Raw genomic sequence first — 18,214 nt, forward strand, 5'->3', positions numbered from 1 at the left:
ACACCAGAAGGCAGGGCTCTGCTCCTTTGGAAACCGGGGGAATGCGTGTGTAAGCTCCAACCTGACCACCCCGGGATCAGGAGCCAGGCAGACAAACCCCAGCACAGAAAAAAAATAACAACAACAAAACCTGTGACATTTCCCTAGAAGAGTGCAGCTACTACATGAAAAGAAATGGAAGAACAGCATGGACACAAGAGGGCAGGGATAACACAGCACACGGCTGTATCGCTGCACCTGCTCCGACCCCTTGCAAAAGGCAAAGATCAGATGCAATGGTGCTTCTGCGTGCATCCTGACCAGTCGAGGTGTCTGTTCCCCACCCAGACAGCTCTGGCCTCCTCTCGGTCTCTGGACCACCTTTACACGCGTCCTCAGAGCATACGCGCCAAGGAGGACCCATCTCGACCCCGCTGAGCCGGAAGGCTGTCACGCCAGGGCACTCGTTCTGGCGTCCCGGGACCCCGCCGCCCAGCCCCAGGCCTCACCTCGCAGTGGTTGTCCAGCTTGGTCAGCGAGATGTCCATGCTCTGGTGCTGCTCCTTCAGCGTGTCAAACCGGGCCTGCCAGCGGTTCAGCTCCAGCTGCGAGCTGTTCAGCGAGGTCTTCAGCTCCTTGGTGTGGGTGTGCAGTTCCTCGTACTCCCCCTTCAGCTGGTGGTGCAGGAAATTGACCCTGGGGGTGGGGGGCGCAGAGAGCCACAGGGCTCAGGGCCGAAGAGCACTCCCAGGCTTTGTCCCAGCTGTGCAATCTTAGACCAAAGCACAACCTCTCTGGGCCTCAAAACGAGGGAGTAGAACAAAACCAGGGGTTTTTAAGCTGGGTTCTTTGGGGTCCTGTGAAGGTACCCCTGGTGCCCCCGCCCTGTCTGGGGCAGACAGCACAGGCAGGCTCAGGCACCCACTCCGACAGAGCATCACTGTTGATCTCTTCTGGAGTTAAGGCTCTGGCATGTGTGCCTCCTTGGTAAAAAGGGTTCTGCTGTTCAAAGATTTTTTTAAACACTGAACCACAAGATGCTCTAAAACTCTTTGTCTCTGCTCAGCTCCTCTTCCCAGTTCCAAGCTCCTTTTCTAATTTCAACTCTCGAGATAAATAAAGTATGAGATGCTGGGGTATTATGTAAATCTGCTAAAATTATCATCATCATCTTAACTATTATCTAACTGGGCTTTCTCAGGGGAGGATGTATAACAGAAAGCTCAAAGTACCAGGGGCTCATGGACTTGATTTTGACACAGATGGGTCATTTGGCTCACTGATTAAATGAATTAGGGGGTCGACATTTAAAATTGTGAAAGTTTCACATCAACATTCAAATGTGCAACTTCTTTTAAGACAACAAGCACAAACAAAGGAATAATCTGGCAGCCCCAGGCCTGCCTCCCAGCTGACCACCTTGAGACCAAGTGGCTTCTCCGTTTCACTGTCTGGTCTACGGCTGGCACTCATCACCCACGTGCCTGACCTGCCTGGCACCTGAGCCTGCAGTCCTCTGTACCCATGAACACAAGGACATGGGGAGGAAGCGGCATCATGTGGCCCTGCCAGAGACAAGACCCGATTCAAACCCTGTCTCTGCCACTGACTACAAGCATCGGCCCCGGATGAGGCATTTAATCTGTCTGTTCCCTCATCTATTTTTTAAAAAATGGATAATAATTCTATGATGGTTAAGAACCTGCCTGCTATGCAGGAGACCTGGGTTGAATCCCCGGGTCTGGAAGGTCCCCTGGAGGAGGGCACGGCAACCCACTCCAGTATTCCTGCCTGGAGAATCCCATGGACAGAGGAGCCTGGTGGGCTACAATCCATAGAGTCGCAAAGAGTTGAACACGACTGAGCGACTAACGTACACGATGATTCTGTAGATTCCTGTCACTCTCAGTGGGAACAGTCGAAGGTCCCCGAGACACTAAACCAGCTCTTAAGGAGAAACGTGGGGTGTGTTTCCGTGAATCTGGTCACATGTTTGTGTCAGCTGGTCAAGACACACCTCGTTTAGTGTGGCTTCCGCCTGTGATGTGCTCACAGCCACCAGCAGTGTACTCATGCCTGAAGGAAGCTTATCTACCACACCTGTATTCTCTGCAGTGTACATCACAGCCCTGCACTTGGGAACGTGAGACGGCATCCCACCTGGGGGCCATTCACATTATTGCCTGGGGGAGTTTTGCAGAAATTAATGCCTGTGGCTGGCGATCTGTTATGTAAGTGAATACTGAAACGTCTCTGGTCAATAATGTTCAGGTAATGAAAGGCGCTGTTAAAATACCTCCCATTAATAAGGTGTTGAATGGCAAAACTGTCACCAAAAAGTACAAAACCACGTAAACCATGATTCTAAACAGGCCACGCAAAGGACACTTGTTTGCAGCATGGGCTGCTGGGACCGAATACCCTGGGCATCCTTAGCTGGAAATGTGTGCGTCAGGCACCTCGAATGTCCCACCACCCTGGGCATGTCCTCAAAAGTGTCATGAGCGCTGGTTTGGGGCTTACAGATGAACGTGAGCAAGGAGGTGAGTTCATAAACAGGGAAACCGTGAGATGATGAATGTGCCTGTGGCTGACATAATCGTCATCTCGGGGTGGGAGGTGAGGACCGCCAGCTTACTGGACGCGCTGTCCCAGGTACTACACTGGTCCTTCCATCCCAGTCCATTCTCGGTGACCTCATTACCAACCAGCTGTTAGCATGATGGGCTGTAAAACACACGATGACCAGGAACACCCTTGACCTCAGGGAGTGCTGAGTGGGTGAGATGCCGCTGCCTATGGGCAGGTGGGCCCCGGGGCCCCAGCGTTTACCTGTCTAGCTCCTCCTGCAGCCTCCGGTTCTCGCTCGCGGCCATGGCGCTCGTCCTCTGCTCCTGCTGCAGAGCCTCCCTCTCGGCCCTCAAAACCTTTTCCAGCTCGTCCAGCTCCGCCTTGTGCTTCAGCATGTCACTGTGCCTGCAGGAGGGGACACCTTGCTGGCAGCCCGTTCCCCAGCCATCTGTCCCCACAGGTAACATACACCCCGGAAGACCTTGGAGCCTCCTCTGCGGGGAGCGAGGCTTAGACGGTAGGCAATCGCGAGGGTGGCGGCTGAGAAGCGTCCGAGCCAGCAGCCAGGGAGGCGGTGCCCAGGTTTGGGGGTCTCTTCCAGCCCTGGACCCAGGAGGTCCCTTCCTCCCACCCAACACGCCTCCACAGTCCCCTCGATCCCCTGTCACGGCAGCCTTCCCTCCCTTGGGTCATCTGGAACTCCAGAACTATGTCCTCTGAACCCTACGCCCTTCTCTTAGGGATTATAAATAAGCTACCAGGTGGTTCACTAAGAAAGTGGTAGTTGCTCAGTCGTGTCCGACTCTGTGACCCCATGGACTGTAGCCCGCCAAGTTCTTCTGTCCGTGGGATTCTCCACGCAAGGTTACAGGAATGGGTGGCCATTCCCTTCTCCAGGGGATCTTCCCGACCCTGGGATTGAACCCCAGTCTCCCGTATTGCAGACGGATTCTTACTGTCTGAGCTACCTATTCAGCTAGGTTCACTAAACACAAATAGATTTAAAAGAAATCACAAAATAAACAGCTGAAGTCCAGTACAGGTAACAGCTAATAGAGCAGCGAATCCCTGGGGATGGGGGTGGGGTGGGGGAGCCCTTCCCACTCTTGTCGAGCCTCGCCCTGAGGTCAGGGGAGCAGAGGCTCCCTGATGCGGTGCTGAGCATACGGCTCTGCCTGGTTTTCCGGGGTGATCTTTCTCAGGCAGGTTAATGATTCTGGGAAAAGTCATCCCAAGTCTGACAAATCAGGGCCATGGGCTGACCATTAGGGTCCCCGGCTCCCACTTCCCTGTTGTAGCGTCTTGGGACAGCGCACTGATCCAGCATCTCTCTGACCGTCAGTCACCACCCCACTGCAGGACAGGGCCCGGGTGAGTCTGGCTCATCACCAAGTCCCCAGTGGAAGGAGGCACCGTGTTCAATAAATACGTGTTAAGAGAATCAACGAGCAAGCGTCCGATTTCAGTGTCAAAGGAAATGAATGTAGAGCCTTTGTCCCTGTGAGCCAGGTACCCAGACTCCTGAACCTGGAGCCCTGCCGCAGACAGACCCATGGGGCCTCCAGCCTGTCCACAAGCGCTGGGTAACACAGTGGCTCTGTGCTGCATTGAGCCAAGGGCTACAGGAGAAGCAACGATGAACTCCAGTCCAAATTCCACCTGCAAAAGCCTTCCCCTGCTGAATACACATGAAGAATATCATAAGATATTATAACACATAACAGGAGAGGTGAGTGCTGGGCATTGTGCTAGCTTCAGAGTTGAGTGAACACTTCTCACGCCACATTGTTAGTAAATAGGGTGCCTCCCCTACCAGTCTAGACTCAGCGCCAAGCACACCGCAGGTGTGTGCAAAGGATCACATGTGTACGGAAGGGTGCAGAGGAGGCCGAAGACGCTCAGTTTGGCTGGAAGGAGCAATCTTACGGGAGCAGACGTCTCAGCAGGACGTCAACTGTCTCAAGGATGGCAATCTGGGTGGATCAAGTGAGTGGAGGACTCCAGACAGAGGCAAAAAGGAAGCACCAGGTGAGTGGATGAATGAACGCCATCACCCCCGGTCCACAGCACCATTAAGCACCCTCACGCAGCTTTGCTGGCTCTATATCCTCCCCCTGGTCTGTGATGAAACACCCCGCACTGCAGCTTCACTGAGCATCGTAAGGCCAAGTCGAGGGAGGCACTGCCAGCAGGGCCATCTCACAAGCGGATGACGAGGACAACTGCTTCCGCTCACCCACCACCCACCCTCTCGAAGTGTTAGAGAGACTCTCCCTCCTGCATTAGAGCCATGTGCGTATCACACCTGTCCCCAGGTGTGATGGGTCCTGCCACCCCTGCCCAGGAGCCTGGGACAATCACTGATCTGCCGGGGCAGGTGCTCAGGCGATGCTGGTTGACTGAATGAATGTACACAAAACCCAGAACCCACGAGCTGTCAACAGTGCAAAGTGAAGACTTGTGCATTTCAATGTATGTAAATTCTATCTTAAAGTATAGGGCTAGAGAGTGGAAAGTAAAGATGAAACAAAGATGGCAAAAAGCACTCACTGCCGAAGCCAGTCATGGGTCTACAGAGGCTTCTCTCTACCATTCTGTTTAATTTCTATATACCTAAAATTAAAAGTTGTTTTAAACTATGATGCTGGAGGAGACTCTTTAGAGTCTCTTTGACAGCAAGGAGATCAAACCAGTCAATCCTAAAGGATATCAACCCTGAATATTCATTGGAAGGAATCATGCTGAAGCTCTAATACTTTGGCCACCTGATGTGAAGAGCTGACTCATTGGAAAAGACTGTTGCCGGGAAAGATTGAGGGAAGGAAGAGAAGGGGGCAACAGAGGATGAGATGGTTGGATGACATCATCGACTTCATGAACATGAGTTTGAGCAAGCTCCGGGAGACGGTGAAGGACAGGGTAGCCTGGCGTACTGCAGTCCATGGGGTCACAAAGAGTAGGACAGGACTGAGAGACCCAACAACAAAAGGTTAAAAAAAAATGCAGCTCAGACCTTGAAAGGCAAGAACAGAACAGAAGGCAGGGTGAAGGGCATCAGTGTACATGAGCTGCTATGGTGAACTTCCTCCTTATTCTTGGTTTGGAGAGAAGAGAGAGGGAAGAAGAGACTCCTCACGGGAGCAGGGACCCCACACCAACAAGCAGTTTCCCTCAGCTGGGACTGGCCGCGACACCCCTTCTTCCCTGGGGATCCTCTGGCCACCCGTTCTCCAGCTGGTCTCACTCCGAACCACTGAGGGAGACTCTGATTTACTTCCCTTTGGGGAAGCTCCAGTGCCCCAGATGGTGTGAAGCCGCAGGCCAAGAGGAGACTCGCGGGGCACGGAGGGACACAAACCCAGGGGACCCGCCTGCCAGCCCGCCAGCGCGCACCTCTCGCCGAGCTCCTTGTGCTCCAGCTCCAGGTTGCGGTGCAGGGTCTTCAGGCAGCTGTGCTGGTGGATGAGGGCCTCGTACTCGGCGGACTGCCGCTCGTGGAGCGCCCCCAGGTGCTCGTGGTCCTGCAGCAGCGCCTGGTAGGCGGCCGTCAGCTGCTCCTGCTGCTTCTGCAGGCTCTCGTTCTCGCTCTCCTTGGCCGTCTGCTGGCTCTGCAGCAGTGCGTACTGGGCGCTGAGCGAGGCGCTCTGGGAGGTCAGGGTGGAGTTCTCCACCTGCCGAGAGGGAGGCGGGGATGGAGGCTGACACGAGGGAGCGGGGACCCCCCCGGGCCAGGCAAAGACCCAGCTGGGACCAAAGACAGTTCTACTCGGACTTGAGGAATGGCTGGGGGAGGCCAGACGGTGTAACAGGCTGTCACATGGTGCTTAGTCCTGAAGTCTCTCCACAGATGTGACTTTCGGTGGCAAATGAGGCCCTATCTATGAATAAGCTCCTTGGATACCATCTTTGAATACTCTTAAAAGCCTAGTTTTAAAAGAGCATCACTGAGGACACAGAATACCTGAACAACCTACCTTAACTTAATTGACAGCTTCAGAACCCCCACCCAACATCCAAAATTATGAGCAACTGCAGCGAAGGGAACACTTCATAACTCATTCTGAGGTCAGAATTAACTACCTTAACATCAAGATGAGACAAAGATATGACAACTACAATCAAAACTCCAACAAAACAAAACTACAAACCCTATTTCCTTATTTTACTAGAATAATTTCCAACATCTTTGCCAGTCTCTTGTTTATCACCCCTGACCCATAAGTTACATACTTTCAGACCCCTTTCTCAGAAACTGCAATGAATAATTCTTAATTTTTTTCACAATCTATTAACTGTAAATAAATATCCACATCTTAAAATGCACGGTCCAGAACACTCGTTTGGCTAGATGGTCTCAACAGACATGTGATACTCCATTTCACTCATGGAGATGAAAAATTCACATTTGCTTCAGAAAGATTCTACCAGGTCCTACGGTGAAGAAATGTGCTTGGCTTGGTTGAACGCAACTTATTTGATTCCAGAGTCTCTTTTCCCAAAAAATTCCTAAGAGCATCTCAAGAAATAGATTTTGGGAAACAGACAAGACTGCAAATAAAAGCAGGGAAATGAACTTTTTTTAGCCTGGGCAGCCAGGTGTTTAATCACTGAAAACTATTTTCAAAGATCCCGAGACTAGGAATCATGGTGTACGATGCATCTGCTAAAAAAAAGCCCCAAACTCTCCCTCTGCTTCGTCTTGCTGATTGGGAGTTGTGAGCATGCTGGGCCGGCCTCTAGGAGACAAGAAGCATCCTCCCCGCGAGGCTGGCCCGCCCGGCCCTCACCTGCAGCTTGGCCGTCTGTGTCTGCAGTGTGGTGTTATGCTCCTGCAGGAAGGTGCTCTGCTTCTGCAGCGTCAGGATCTGGCTGCTGAAGGCCGTGTTCTGGGTCTCCAAGTGCTGCAGCTGTTCCTTGAGCAGCTGCTTCTCAGCCTGCAGGGCCGCATTCTGGGGGAGGGAAAAGCATGGGCCTGATCAGATGCCAGTTCCGTATCTGCTTCCCTTGTGGCTCAGCTGGTAAAGAATCCACCTGCAATGAGGGACACCTGGGTTTGATCCCTGGGTTGGGAAGATCCCCTGGAGAAGGGAAAGGCTACCCAGTCCAGTATTGTGGCCTGGAGAATTCCATGGACTGTATATAGTCCATGGGGTCGCAAAAAGTCAGACACGCCTGAGCGACTTTCACTTCACTTCTTCCATACCTGCTAAGTGGCAGCGGGGACCTGAGTTGCTGGGAATGAGAACCCTCAAGAGTTGATGCTTTGGGGGCTAAAGCCAGACTCCATTAAGTAAGAGAAGTAACACTTTCCCTCTTAGAAAGACAATAGCATCAGAAAAAAAATTTTTTTTGTCCATGTTTTCATGATAGAAATGATGGGGATACACATGATGGGGGTCTTGCAAGGAACCTGAGCATGTGAGTGTGAGACAAGGGTGAGCTGGAGTTACAGCTGCTTTCTTTAAAGTTATCTGTCTTTAATGCTTCTCTCTGTTTTCTGTCGCTCACCCTGAGAATGCATGTCTGTGAGCTTGCCCAGGACAGGAGTCAGGGCCTGTGCCCACAGCCTCATCCCACTCAGGGGTGACAGCAGGTAGGTTAAGGCGGTTCATCCTCTGCGAGGCAAATGAAGGCCAAGCAAAATAGGCCACCGACTGGACTAGGATGTGTGGGTGGTGGTTGTGGCCTGTCCCTTACCAGTATAGGGCTTAGGGTCAAGTTTCGTACACTCTATCTCACCTTTTTCATCTGTCAAATGAAAACCATCACTATCTACTTCATAAGGCCATTGGGGGGACATCAAAGGACATCAAGTGTTTAGACATGCATGGACAAGCTTGTTCTGTAAAGGGCCAGACAGCAAATATCTGGGGGTCTGCTGGTCGTGTGGTCTCTGTCGCAACACTGACCCGCCGCGGGAAGGCAGCTCCACACAACGTGGAAGCAGAGGGTGTGTCTGTGGGCCAATAACGTCTTATTCATGAAAACAGGTGGAGGACTGTGGTGTACGGTCGACCCCCCACAGAGCAGTGAATCACAGAGCCCCGTGGAAACGGTGCGGGTGTAGACGCTCCAGGCCCAGTGATGTGCTGGGAGGCAGAGAGTGCGTCTTCGGGGAAGATGTGCACACACCCTTTCAGTTAGAAACTCCGAAGAGGGACCTCCCTGGTGGTCCAGTGGTTAAGAATCGGCCTTACCCCGTAGGGGACACAGGTTCGATCTGTGGTCGGCGAACGAAGATCCCACGTGCTGCAGGGCAACTAAGCCACGTACCACAGCTACTGAGCCCATGTGCAACGACTAACATCTGACATAGCCAGAAATAAATGAACAATTTAAGATAAATAAATAAAATGCTCACTTAAAAAAAAAGAAAAAAGGCTGAAGGGATCTCAAGTGGAAAGGAGCTCACAGGACCTGCCAGGAAATACAAGAAGTGGCTGGTGAGACCTGTGTCAATCTCAACAGCTCCTGCTGCCCAGGGTCCTTCCTGGTGATGTGAATTCCCACTCCACCTACACGACGGTTCATGGACGGCCTCTCCCCACTCACGTTGCGCTCCAGTTCGATGGCCCGGTCCTTCACACGCAGCAGCTCCATCGTGGCCTCCTTGTGGCTGGGCGCCCAGGGATCCTTCCCCTGGTGACCCTCGACCGACGTCCCCATGGGGTGTTTGAATGAGTTTTGTGCCTGCGTCCCCCCTTCCTGGCTCTGCTTGAGGATCTCACACTCCTTCTTCAGCTGTGGAAACAGGAGTGCAGACTTGGGGCAGGAAGGGGCCCAGCTGGGGGCCCCCTGCACCAAACCATCTCCTCGCCCAGCACTGGCGCGGACCCGCCAGGCACCTGCCTTTGCTTTTGCAGGGGGCACACACAACCTCCATCCTGCATGTTACCCCCTCCCTGTAGATGGGATTGAAGGGCAGCGCTGGGACCCAGCCCCGACTTCAGCTACATGACTGTGGCCAGTCTCCTCCCTCCCCTGAGCCTTGGGTGTCCTCTCCACAAAAACCTGCCCCAGGACACGGGCATCCAAGTCGCCCCTCTGCCACCCAGGTGAGGGTCTGGGAAAGGTGAGGCGGGCATCTCACAGCCACGACCCCTGGCCTGTCTCAGGGCGGGTTGGGGGGACGCTGCTCTTACCACCTGGATCTCGTTCTGCAGCTGGTGATTCAGGCTGGCTTTCTCTTCTACCTGCGCTTCTAAGAAAGCAATCTTTTCTTCTTTCATGGAGAGTGTTGTTTTTAAAGCTGATTCATTTATGCTCTCCAAAATCTTGTATTTCCTGAAAAAATAAAAATACACGGTAGTATTTATCTGTCTCTTCCTCCCACAAGCTCCCAGTCTCCCAGCTGCCCTCAAGGCCTTCCTGCATTAAGCTGGTTTCTTCATCTTGTTGAAGGATGTGGCCCAGAAAGACCGCAGGAGCCAAACACCGTCACCCAGAGCCCTTCCCTGGACTCCTGGTATAAACACATCTGGGACACTCGTAAATGAAACGTTATGGCTATAGTGTTCCAGGCGTCATCTTAGAGAAGTACTGTTATGCCCATTTTACAGATGGGGAAACTGAGTCTCAGAAAGGTTAACGAATCCATCCACAGTGCTAGGTAAGTGGTAAATCTCTGTGGACTTGTAGCCACACCAAAAGGACATCATGTTGGTTACAAGTCCAACAAAAGTCCAAGATGCTGGATTTCTTGGAAAAGCGAGATCATTCAGGAAAGCACTGCAGGCAAAGTAGCAACAGTTCAACTTTAAAAATCAAAGTGCTGGGCCCAGTGGTTAAGAATCCTCCTGCCAGTGCAAGGGACGCCAGTTCGATCCTTGGTTTGGGAAGATCTTCCATGCCGCGGGGGCAACTAAGCCGGTGGGCCACAACTACTGAGCCCACGAGCTGCAACCACTGAAGCCCGATGCCCTAGAGCCCGTGCTCCACAAGAGAAACCACCACAGCGAGGAGCCCGCGCACGGCAACTAGAGAGTCGCCCCTGTTCACTGCAGCTAGAGAAACCCCAGTAAAGACCCAGCATGGAGGGGTGGTGGGGAGAGAGCGAAAGAAAGAAAAAGAGGAGAGGAGAGAAAGAAAGAGAAAGAAAGAATGGCAGGCTGGTTTAAAAAAAATCAAAGGGCTGGTGGAAGGACAAGGGAACAAATGGGTGGAACACAGAGGATCCTTAGGGCAGTGAAAACATTCTGTATGACCCCAGAGGGGTGCATACATGTCGTTATATATTTGTCAAAACCCACAGAACGTGCAACACCAAGAGTGACCCCAATGTCACCTGTGAACTCTGGCTGATGACCTGTCAGTGTTACCGCATGTACCATTCTGGTGGGGGGTGGGGTGTTGATGGTTGGAAAGGGTATGCATGTCAGGGGGCAGGGGTCCACAGGTAATCTCTGTACCTGCCCCTCAGTTTTGTTGTGAATTTAAAACTGGCCTGAAAGAGCCTAACTAGAAAAAAAATCAGGAAGCCTTTTCATTGGACAAAAGAAATCCCCTTCCACTCCCTGCTTGGAATCTCCAGGAAGGAGGCCTGGGATAGAAAGCCCCATGCGACAAGAGGCCCTTGGGTGTGGAGACTAAATGCAGCACTGGGGGGTGGGGCGTGGAGCCTGCGGGGTGTGGGGTGCACGGACTCCTGCGGCCACCCGGGGCGGGTAGGTCCTCACGGGTCGCCATTGCTGTTGTCATCCTGCAGCAGCATCTCCTTGTGGAGGCCGACCTTCTCCAGCTCCTGGCTCAGTTTGTCCAGCTCACTGCTCAGCTTCTGGCTCTTCAGCTTCTCCTGCACCAGGTCCTGTGGGGACAGTGAGGATAAGCGTGGGCCAGGAGCCCAGCAGATGCGGCAAGAGAGACAGACACAGGCCCATCTCAGGGCAGAGCAACCGTCTTCTCGAGTCACGGCCAGCTCGGGAGTCTCGAGGGACAAGCAGGTGGTTCTATGTGGACAGCGGACCCCGGGGATGTCTTGAAGGGAAGGGGTGAACACACCTTCCCAGGCCCTGGGGTTCAGGACACGAGGCCATGCAGCAGTGTGTCTGGGAAGGACTGAACATGTTCCAAACACATCCAGAGACGCGTCTGAGATACCATTTATGGTGACCTTTGAGGAGCAGGTTTGAATTCTTCCAACACGACTGCCTTTTCTATGAAGTGATGTAATTAAAGGCCCATTGCAGGGAATTTAGAACATAAGAAAAAAATATAAAGGGGAGAAAGATTTTACTTTTAGACAGGTTTTGATTTACTTTTCGAAAGTGGATGTTGACCTCATCTAGGAGTTCACTTACTGTGGTCCACACCTCTGTAGCTTTCCAGGCAGCTACCAATTTCTGCCCGGTGACATAGCTACATGCCCTCACATGGACACCTACCACACCCCAAGGCCTGGAACCCCTAACACATTTGGTGATGTTTGCTGAACATTCCAGGGTCGCTCCCCAGGTGTGGCATGGAAGGGCCGGTACGTGACCTTACAGCTGCCTCACCTCTGCCGCGGGAACCACCCTAACCCCACGGGTTAGGCGTGGGGTTAGGATGGGGGAGCCATAATGTCAAAGCAGACTGGACTACTGAGCCCCAGCACAGAGGACAGGCTCCATGGAGAGTCACCTGGACTCACACGAGAAACCAGCCTTGGACAGGATGAGCCCCTGAGACTGTGGGGTTGATCGTTACTGCAGCAAAGCCTAACCAATGCTTATGAGGCAGGGGCTACTGCCTGAGTTGGTGTCTTGTATCTTCCCCACAGCATGGTGATCTGTTGCACTGACAGTCAGTAATATATACACATATGTATATATTTAACATGGAGACCTTTCTGTGTTCTCAAATTTCCTTTTCTTCCTTAGCACACAGCTAGAACATTTCTCAGCCTCCCCAGCAGTTAGGTGCAACTCTGTGACCCAATTCTGCATCAAGAGGTGTGGTCCTTCTTTTCCGCATCTACCTGCTGCAGGTAGGTCCACCGTGGGATGGCGAGCCACAGGATGGAGGAAGCCAGGTGCCTGTGAACAGCCACAGTGAACTTCCACATGTGGGGAGACCCAGCTTCTGTGATGTGCCAGGGAGATGCTGAAGTCGTTTACCAGAGCAGTGACTCACCCTAACACATGCAGGAAAGCCCAGATGACCACACAAAAAAATATCAGGGAGAAGTAAGACAGGTGTTCACCAAGAAGACTTAAAAATTTGGACCCTTTCAAGTGTAATTGCACTTCGAGGTATATATCCTAAGGAAATAGGTATCTGTGAAGGTATACTGTTAGGATGTCCAGTGTTATTTAAAATAGTAGGAGGGACTTCCTTGTGGTCCAGTGCAGGGGGTGTGGCTTCCCTGGTTCCCGGCTCTGCCAGGTCAGGGAGCTGAGATCCACATGCCTCTCGGCCAAAATACCGGGACACAAACAGAAACAATACTGTAATGAACTCAATAAAGACTTAAAAAAAATAAAACAGTGGGAAAACTCAGAAATAATCTGACTGTCCAAAACATGTGCTAGTGTGTGTTAGTCGTGTCTCTTTGCGACCCCATGGACTGCAGCCCTACCAGGCTCCTCAGTCCATGGAATTCTCCAGGCAAGAATACTGGAGTGGGTCGCCATTCCCTTCTCCAGGGGATCTTCCTGACCCAGGGATTGAACCAAGGTCTCCTGCATTGCAGGCAGATTCTTTACCGTGTGAGTGGCCAGGGAAGTAATCACAGTAAACCTACAGAATTAATCACAGTAAATCTACCTCACAGCCATTAGAAATTGTGGCTTGAAAGCTATTTAGTGTAATGAGAAAAGGTGAAGTTAAGTGAAAACCAGAGCAGGGCTAAGGTGTACAAAGCAGGATACCAAGTGTGTGTATCCAGAAATGCACAAGGAAGAGGATGGAATAAAATACCCCAGGCACCGGCTGTCTCCGGGCAGTCAGATCCTAACAGGGTACGTCTACTTCCTCTTCATGCTTTCGGGCGTCATTCTGGTTCGAAGCAGGGGGCACGTGCCAGGGGCCTCCCACCGTCCCACCTCAATCCCACAGCACACATGGTGTGGCCCGGCGGCCCCGCGGCCCCCGGCTCACCTCCCTCAGTGTGGTCAGCGTCCTCGTGTGCATGGTGACCTGCTTGGTGAGGTCCCTGTTGTCCTTCTCAAGCTCCTTGAGCTTGCCGGCCGCGTCCCGGCAGCGGGCCAGCTCCTTGTCCAGCGCGCGGCTCTCCCTCTCGGCGGCGGACAGCTTGGCGGAGCTGTCGTCCAGGACGGCGTCCTTGAGCTCCACCTGCTGCCACAGCCGCCGGGCCTCCTTCTCCAGCAGCTTCTTGTCCTTCTCCAGCTGGGCCACCTCCTGCTCCAGCGCCTTCCGCTCCTGCTCAGCCCGTTCGAGCTGCCGGTGGGCCAGCCGGAGGGCCTCCAGGTCCCGCCGCAGGCCCTGGTTCTCGGCCTCCAGTTGCCCCAGCTCCCGCTCCAGGGCCTGTGCCTTTTGGCTGCCGCTGTCCAGGCTCTGCTGCAGCCGCAGGTTCTCGGCGCTCAGACTCTGGTAGCTGAGCTCCAGGCGCTCCGACTTCTTGCCCAGCGCCTTGAGCAGCTCCACGCTCTTCCTCAGCTCCTGCTTCTCACGCTCCAGCTCCTGGTTCTCGCGCTCCATCTGGGCCACCTTGGCGCCCGTGAAGCGCATGGCCTCCACCATCCGGCGCAGCTCCAAGTTCTCCTCGTCCAGCTGCCGGTTGTCCTGCTCCAGGCCGGCCAGCTGCACCGACACGTTCTGCAGGGCGTCCAGGGACTTGCGCAGCTGCCGGTTCTCCAGCGCCAGCCCGTGGCTCTCGCGCTCCGCGGCCTCCGCCCGCTCGCCCGCCGCCTGCAGGGCGCTGGCCCTCTGCGCCAGCCTCCCCTTCTCCTCCTCCAGCCGCCCCTTCTCCTCCTCCAGCTGCCCCAGCTCCCGCTCCAGTGCCTCGGCTCGGCCCGCCTTCTCTTGCGCCTGCTCCAGCGCCCGCTGCAGCTGCTGCTGCTCCAGCTCCAGCCTGCTCAGCCGCCCGCTGGTCTCCGCCACCGTCCTGTGCAGGGCTTTGTTCTCCTGCTCCACGTCCTTGGCGCGGGCCTCGCTGCTGACCTGAGACCTCTCCCGCAGTGTCCACACTGCCTGGTTGAGATGGTCCTTTTCTTGCTCAAGGTCCTTGATCTGGGGGAAAACACGATGGGAGAGACATTGGCTGTTGCACAAACATATTGTGATCTGGGGCTGAAGTCTGGTTTAATCTGGTGACCAAAGCCCAGGCCCTAAAAGACCATTCCCCGCCGAAGTCCTAATGGTATTACTGTACAGCACAGAGAACTATATCCAATAACTTGTAATAACCTATAATGGAAAAAGCATATGCATATATGTGTACATATATTTTTTTATACACATACACCCACATATCGGCTTCCCTGGTGGCTCAGCGGTAAAGAATCCGCCTGTGATGCAGAAGATGCAAGAGACCTGGGTTTGATCCCTGGGTCGGGAAGATCCCCTGGAGGATGGCATAGCAACCCACTCCAGTGTTCTCGCCTAGAGAATCCCGTGGACAGAGGAGTCTGGCGGGGTATGGTTCACAGGGTTGCAAAGAGTCAGACATGACTAAAGCAACTGAGCAGAGACCCATGAACGCATGCACATATATATCTGAATCACTTTGCTGTACGCCAGAACTGAACTATAGTTCAATTGAAAAAACAAAAATCCCTAAAGTTCCTAGGGGCAAACATGGACACGAGGTAACGAGCGTGGAGACCCTTAGGAAGACACTTCAAGTTAAAATGCCTTCAGGGCGGCCAGGAAGATATAGAAACAGAAACCCCCCTCTCCCTCTTACTGAAAACGATGGAAGTTGATTCCCTTGGTATGCTCGTCCTGGCCGCTCGCCTCTGTAGGCTCCCCTGAGGCCACTCCTCACCTGCAGACCCTGCACACTGTCTTCCCTCTGCCCTGGATGGCCCTCCCCTGGCCTTCAGCATCCTGACTCCTCCCCATCCTCCAGGGCTCCGCATGTGAGCGGCAGCCCCTCAGGGACAGCCTTGCACCCTGACTCCTCAGCGCCTGTACCCAGCAGGATTCTCTCCGTTTACTCCCTCAAGAGCACACGTCTGGGATCGCCTTGCTTGTCATCTTTTGCCTCCACGTAAGCCACATCCTGCCAGGGACCCTGCCTGTCTTTTCTCCAAACATGGCACTATCCCATCCCCTCTTTTTTTGCTCCAGCTCAGCGCCTGAAAAACTCAAATACTTGAAACCTCGGCCTCCCCTCACAGGTAGGGGGTAGTCGCGTGTTGAGTGTGACCAATGAATGTGACAGAAGGTCCCAGAGCGGAGGGGGGCAGTGGGGAGTGGCTCTCTGCTCCTCGCCCTCCCGTTCTTTCTCTCATTCCTTGAGGGCATGCGGCAGTCCCAGCTAAGGCCAGCAGAGGAGGAGGAAGAGCCTGGCCCCTGCCCGGCATCACAGAGCCGCCGCACCAGCCCTGGACTGCCTCCCACCTCAGGCGTGAGGCAAATAAACCTCAGGGGCTCAGCAAGGCGCGACAGATGTTGGGAGCCGGATTGTTCTCGGTCACGCGGGGCTGTCCTGTGTGACGCTGGACATCTAGCTCCACCCACCACACGCCAAGAGCATCTCCTCTCTCCTCCTGTCATGACACCCGTCTCAGGCGCTGCCAGTGTCCCCGCCGGGTGGGGGGCACACCCACCCCCACCACTGAACAAGAGTGGCTGGTTTGAGCTGCAGCTAGGCCAGATGCCTGGTCACCTGTGTTTCCCCTACAGACTCCCGGGAAATGGCTAAATCCTGGACTACTCTCCCTCCTGCAGGCAGGAGTTCCGGGACAGGCATCCATTCCCAGAGGACCTACCTGCCGGGCTTTGTCAGCCTTCAGGGTCTCCATGTCGCTCTGCAGCTGTTCCTTCTCTTTGATGAGCTCCTCGCTCAGGGTCTCCAAATCCTGGTTACTCTGCTTCTCTCTCTCCAGCTGGGTCTTTAACTTCTCAATCTGCGGAGCCAGAAGACCCAGACGGGCAGCAGTGAGCCTCACAAAGTGATCTATATTTTAAAATCAACTCAAAACCCATCAGCCCCACCCAACATTTGAACGGGCCTTTTTCTCAAGGGAAAGTGGCCCGGCCTTGCTCTGAAGGGACCTCCGCACACCCTCGACCCTCAGCTCCCAGCCCGCGGCTTGCATTTCTAGCTCGTGGAAGTGGAAGGCCATGGGCACCATCGGTCAGCTTCTTTCAGCCGACCTCTCTCTCCTCATTCTCAATGCCATGGGCCCAAGTGCCCCCAGGGTTCCTTGCTCTCATCTCAGGCCTTATCCACTGTCCCGAGGGTCAGACCACATGTCTGGGACCACCACGACTGGATGCCCCACAGACGCCACTTGGTAACACTCTGGTTCACCCAGATGCTCAGAGAGGTCTGCGGACAAGCCCTTGCTTCCTCTTTCACCCTCCAGTAATTCTGTCTCCAAGCCCTGCCTTCTCTACCCAAGCTTCTCTATTGCCGCTGCCTGCCTGGGGCTGGGCCACCTTCCCCTGGCCTGGAAAACCACCCCATCACCTCCTTGACACCAAGCTCTTCTGCTGAGATCCACCAGCCCGACCTTCCTAAAACAGGAACTACTATTTCATGGTGCCTAACACCTGGATAAGGTGGTGGACGAAGATTCTGACTCAGTGGGTCCAGGGCAGCACCTGAGACTGGGCTCCCAGGAGAAGCCCCTGCTGCTGCCTGCACTGGGAGGGCGTCCAGGCTGCTGGTCCCCTTCCCACCAAACCCCTCGGCAAGGGGGCACTGGAGCTCGGCAAGAGGCATGACTCTGGTGCCACGGGGACAGGGTTCAGATTCCGGTCCCTCCCTACTAACAGTGTGACCACGAGCAAGTCTCCATAGCTGATGCAGGAGCAGCAGTGAGCATCCTCGTGAGCGTCACTGTGCTGTGCTTGGCACGTGCTGGCAGGCGGCAGGTGCAGCAGTGCTCGCTGCCCCTTCCTGCGAGAGCGCGGCCTCACCACCTACAGATCTTCTGTCTGCATTTTGACATGGTCCTAAAGGATCCTGGAGAAGGAAGTGGCAACCCACTCCAGGATTCAGGTCTGCGAAATCCCATGGACAGAGGAGCCTGGTGGGCTATAGTCCAAGGGGTTGCAAACAGTCGGACGTGACTGAGCGACTAAACAATAAGGGATCCTGATGTGCTGGTTTGGGACAGCTCTTCTAAAAAGATGGATCGCAAAGACCAGATGGGTCTCAATGCTTTGAAAGATCTTGGACCCCAGCCCATCAATCAACCTCTGGGGTAAGACCCTGAGATGTCCAGTGACCTTTGTGAGCAGCAGGCCTGGAGCTGCTGCAGTTCAGCCTGTCTGAGCTGGGGCCTTGCACGGAGAGGTGTCCAAAGCTCTTGGAAGGATCGCTGCCCGTGGGCAGGCTCTGTCTACTTGTCGTACTTTTCCTTTCTGGCTCATGGGTCTGGGAGCTCTCAAACCTCCACGGGAGGAAGCAGCGGGCATGCTCCTTCCCCCACCAGTGGGCAGACTTGGGCCAAGCAGGACCCATACTCAGGTCATCACATCACCTCGTCAGCACTTCAGCCCCGCACCCCAAGCCGGGCACCTCAGGACGGGGGAGCCTGGCCCAGCTGGG

At 54.1% G+C, this 18,214-nt stretch overlaps 1 protein-coding gene across 5 annotated transcripts in view; it reads right to left on the minus strand.

Annotated features, from left to right (window-relative positions):
* Positions 1 to 18,214, minus strand: part of CCDC88C (coiled-coil domain containing 88C) — a 147,479-nt gene that overhangs the window by 28,661 nt on the left and 100,604 nt on the right. For all 5 annotated transcript variants that reach the window (XM_019983358.2, XM_019983357.2, XM_019983359.2 and 2 more), the window contains 9 exons: positions 16,425 to 16,562; positions 13,627 to 14,718; positions 11,226 to 11,353; positions 9,693 to 9,834; positions 9,103 to 9,291; positions 7,338 to 7,499; positions 5,944 to 6,221; positions 2,812 to 2,955; positions 489 to 675 (listed from right to left, as the gene is read on the minus strand). In XM_019983358.2, the coding sequence (XP_019838917.2) occupies positions 489 to 675; positions 2,812 to 2,955; positions 5,944 to 6,221; positions 7,338 to 7,499; positions 9,103 to 9,291; positions 9,693 to 9,834; positions 11,226 to 11,353; positions 13,627 to 14,718; positions 16,425 to 16,562 (2,460 nt within the window). The remainder of the gene's footprint in view (positions 1 to 488; positions 676 to 2,811; positions 2,956 to 5,943; positions 6,222 to 7,337; positions 7,500 to 9,102; positions 9,292 to 9,692; positions 9,835 to 11,225; positions 11,354 to 13,626; positions 14,719 to 16,424; positions 16,563 to 18,214) is intronic.

This window comes from Bos indicus, chromosome 21 (assembly GCF_029378745.1).
Source record: "Bos indicus isolate NIAB-ARS_2022 breed Sahiwal x Tharparkar chromosome 21, NIAB-ARS_B.indTharparkar_mat_pri_1.0, whole genome shotgun sequence".
Taxonomy (NCBI): Eukaryota; Metazoa; Chordata; class Mammalia; order Artiodactyla; family Bovidae; genus Bos; species Bos indicus.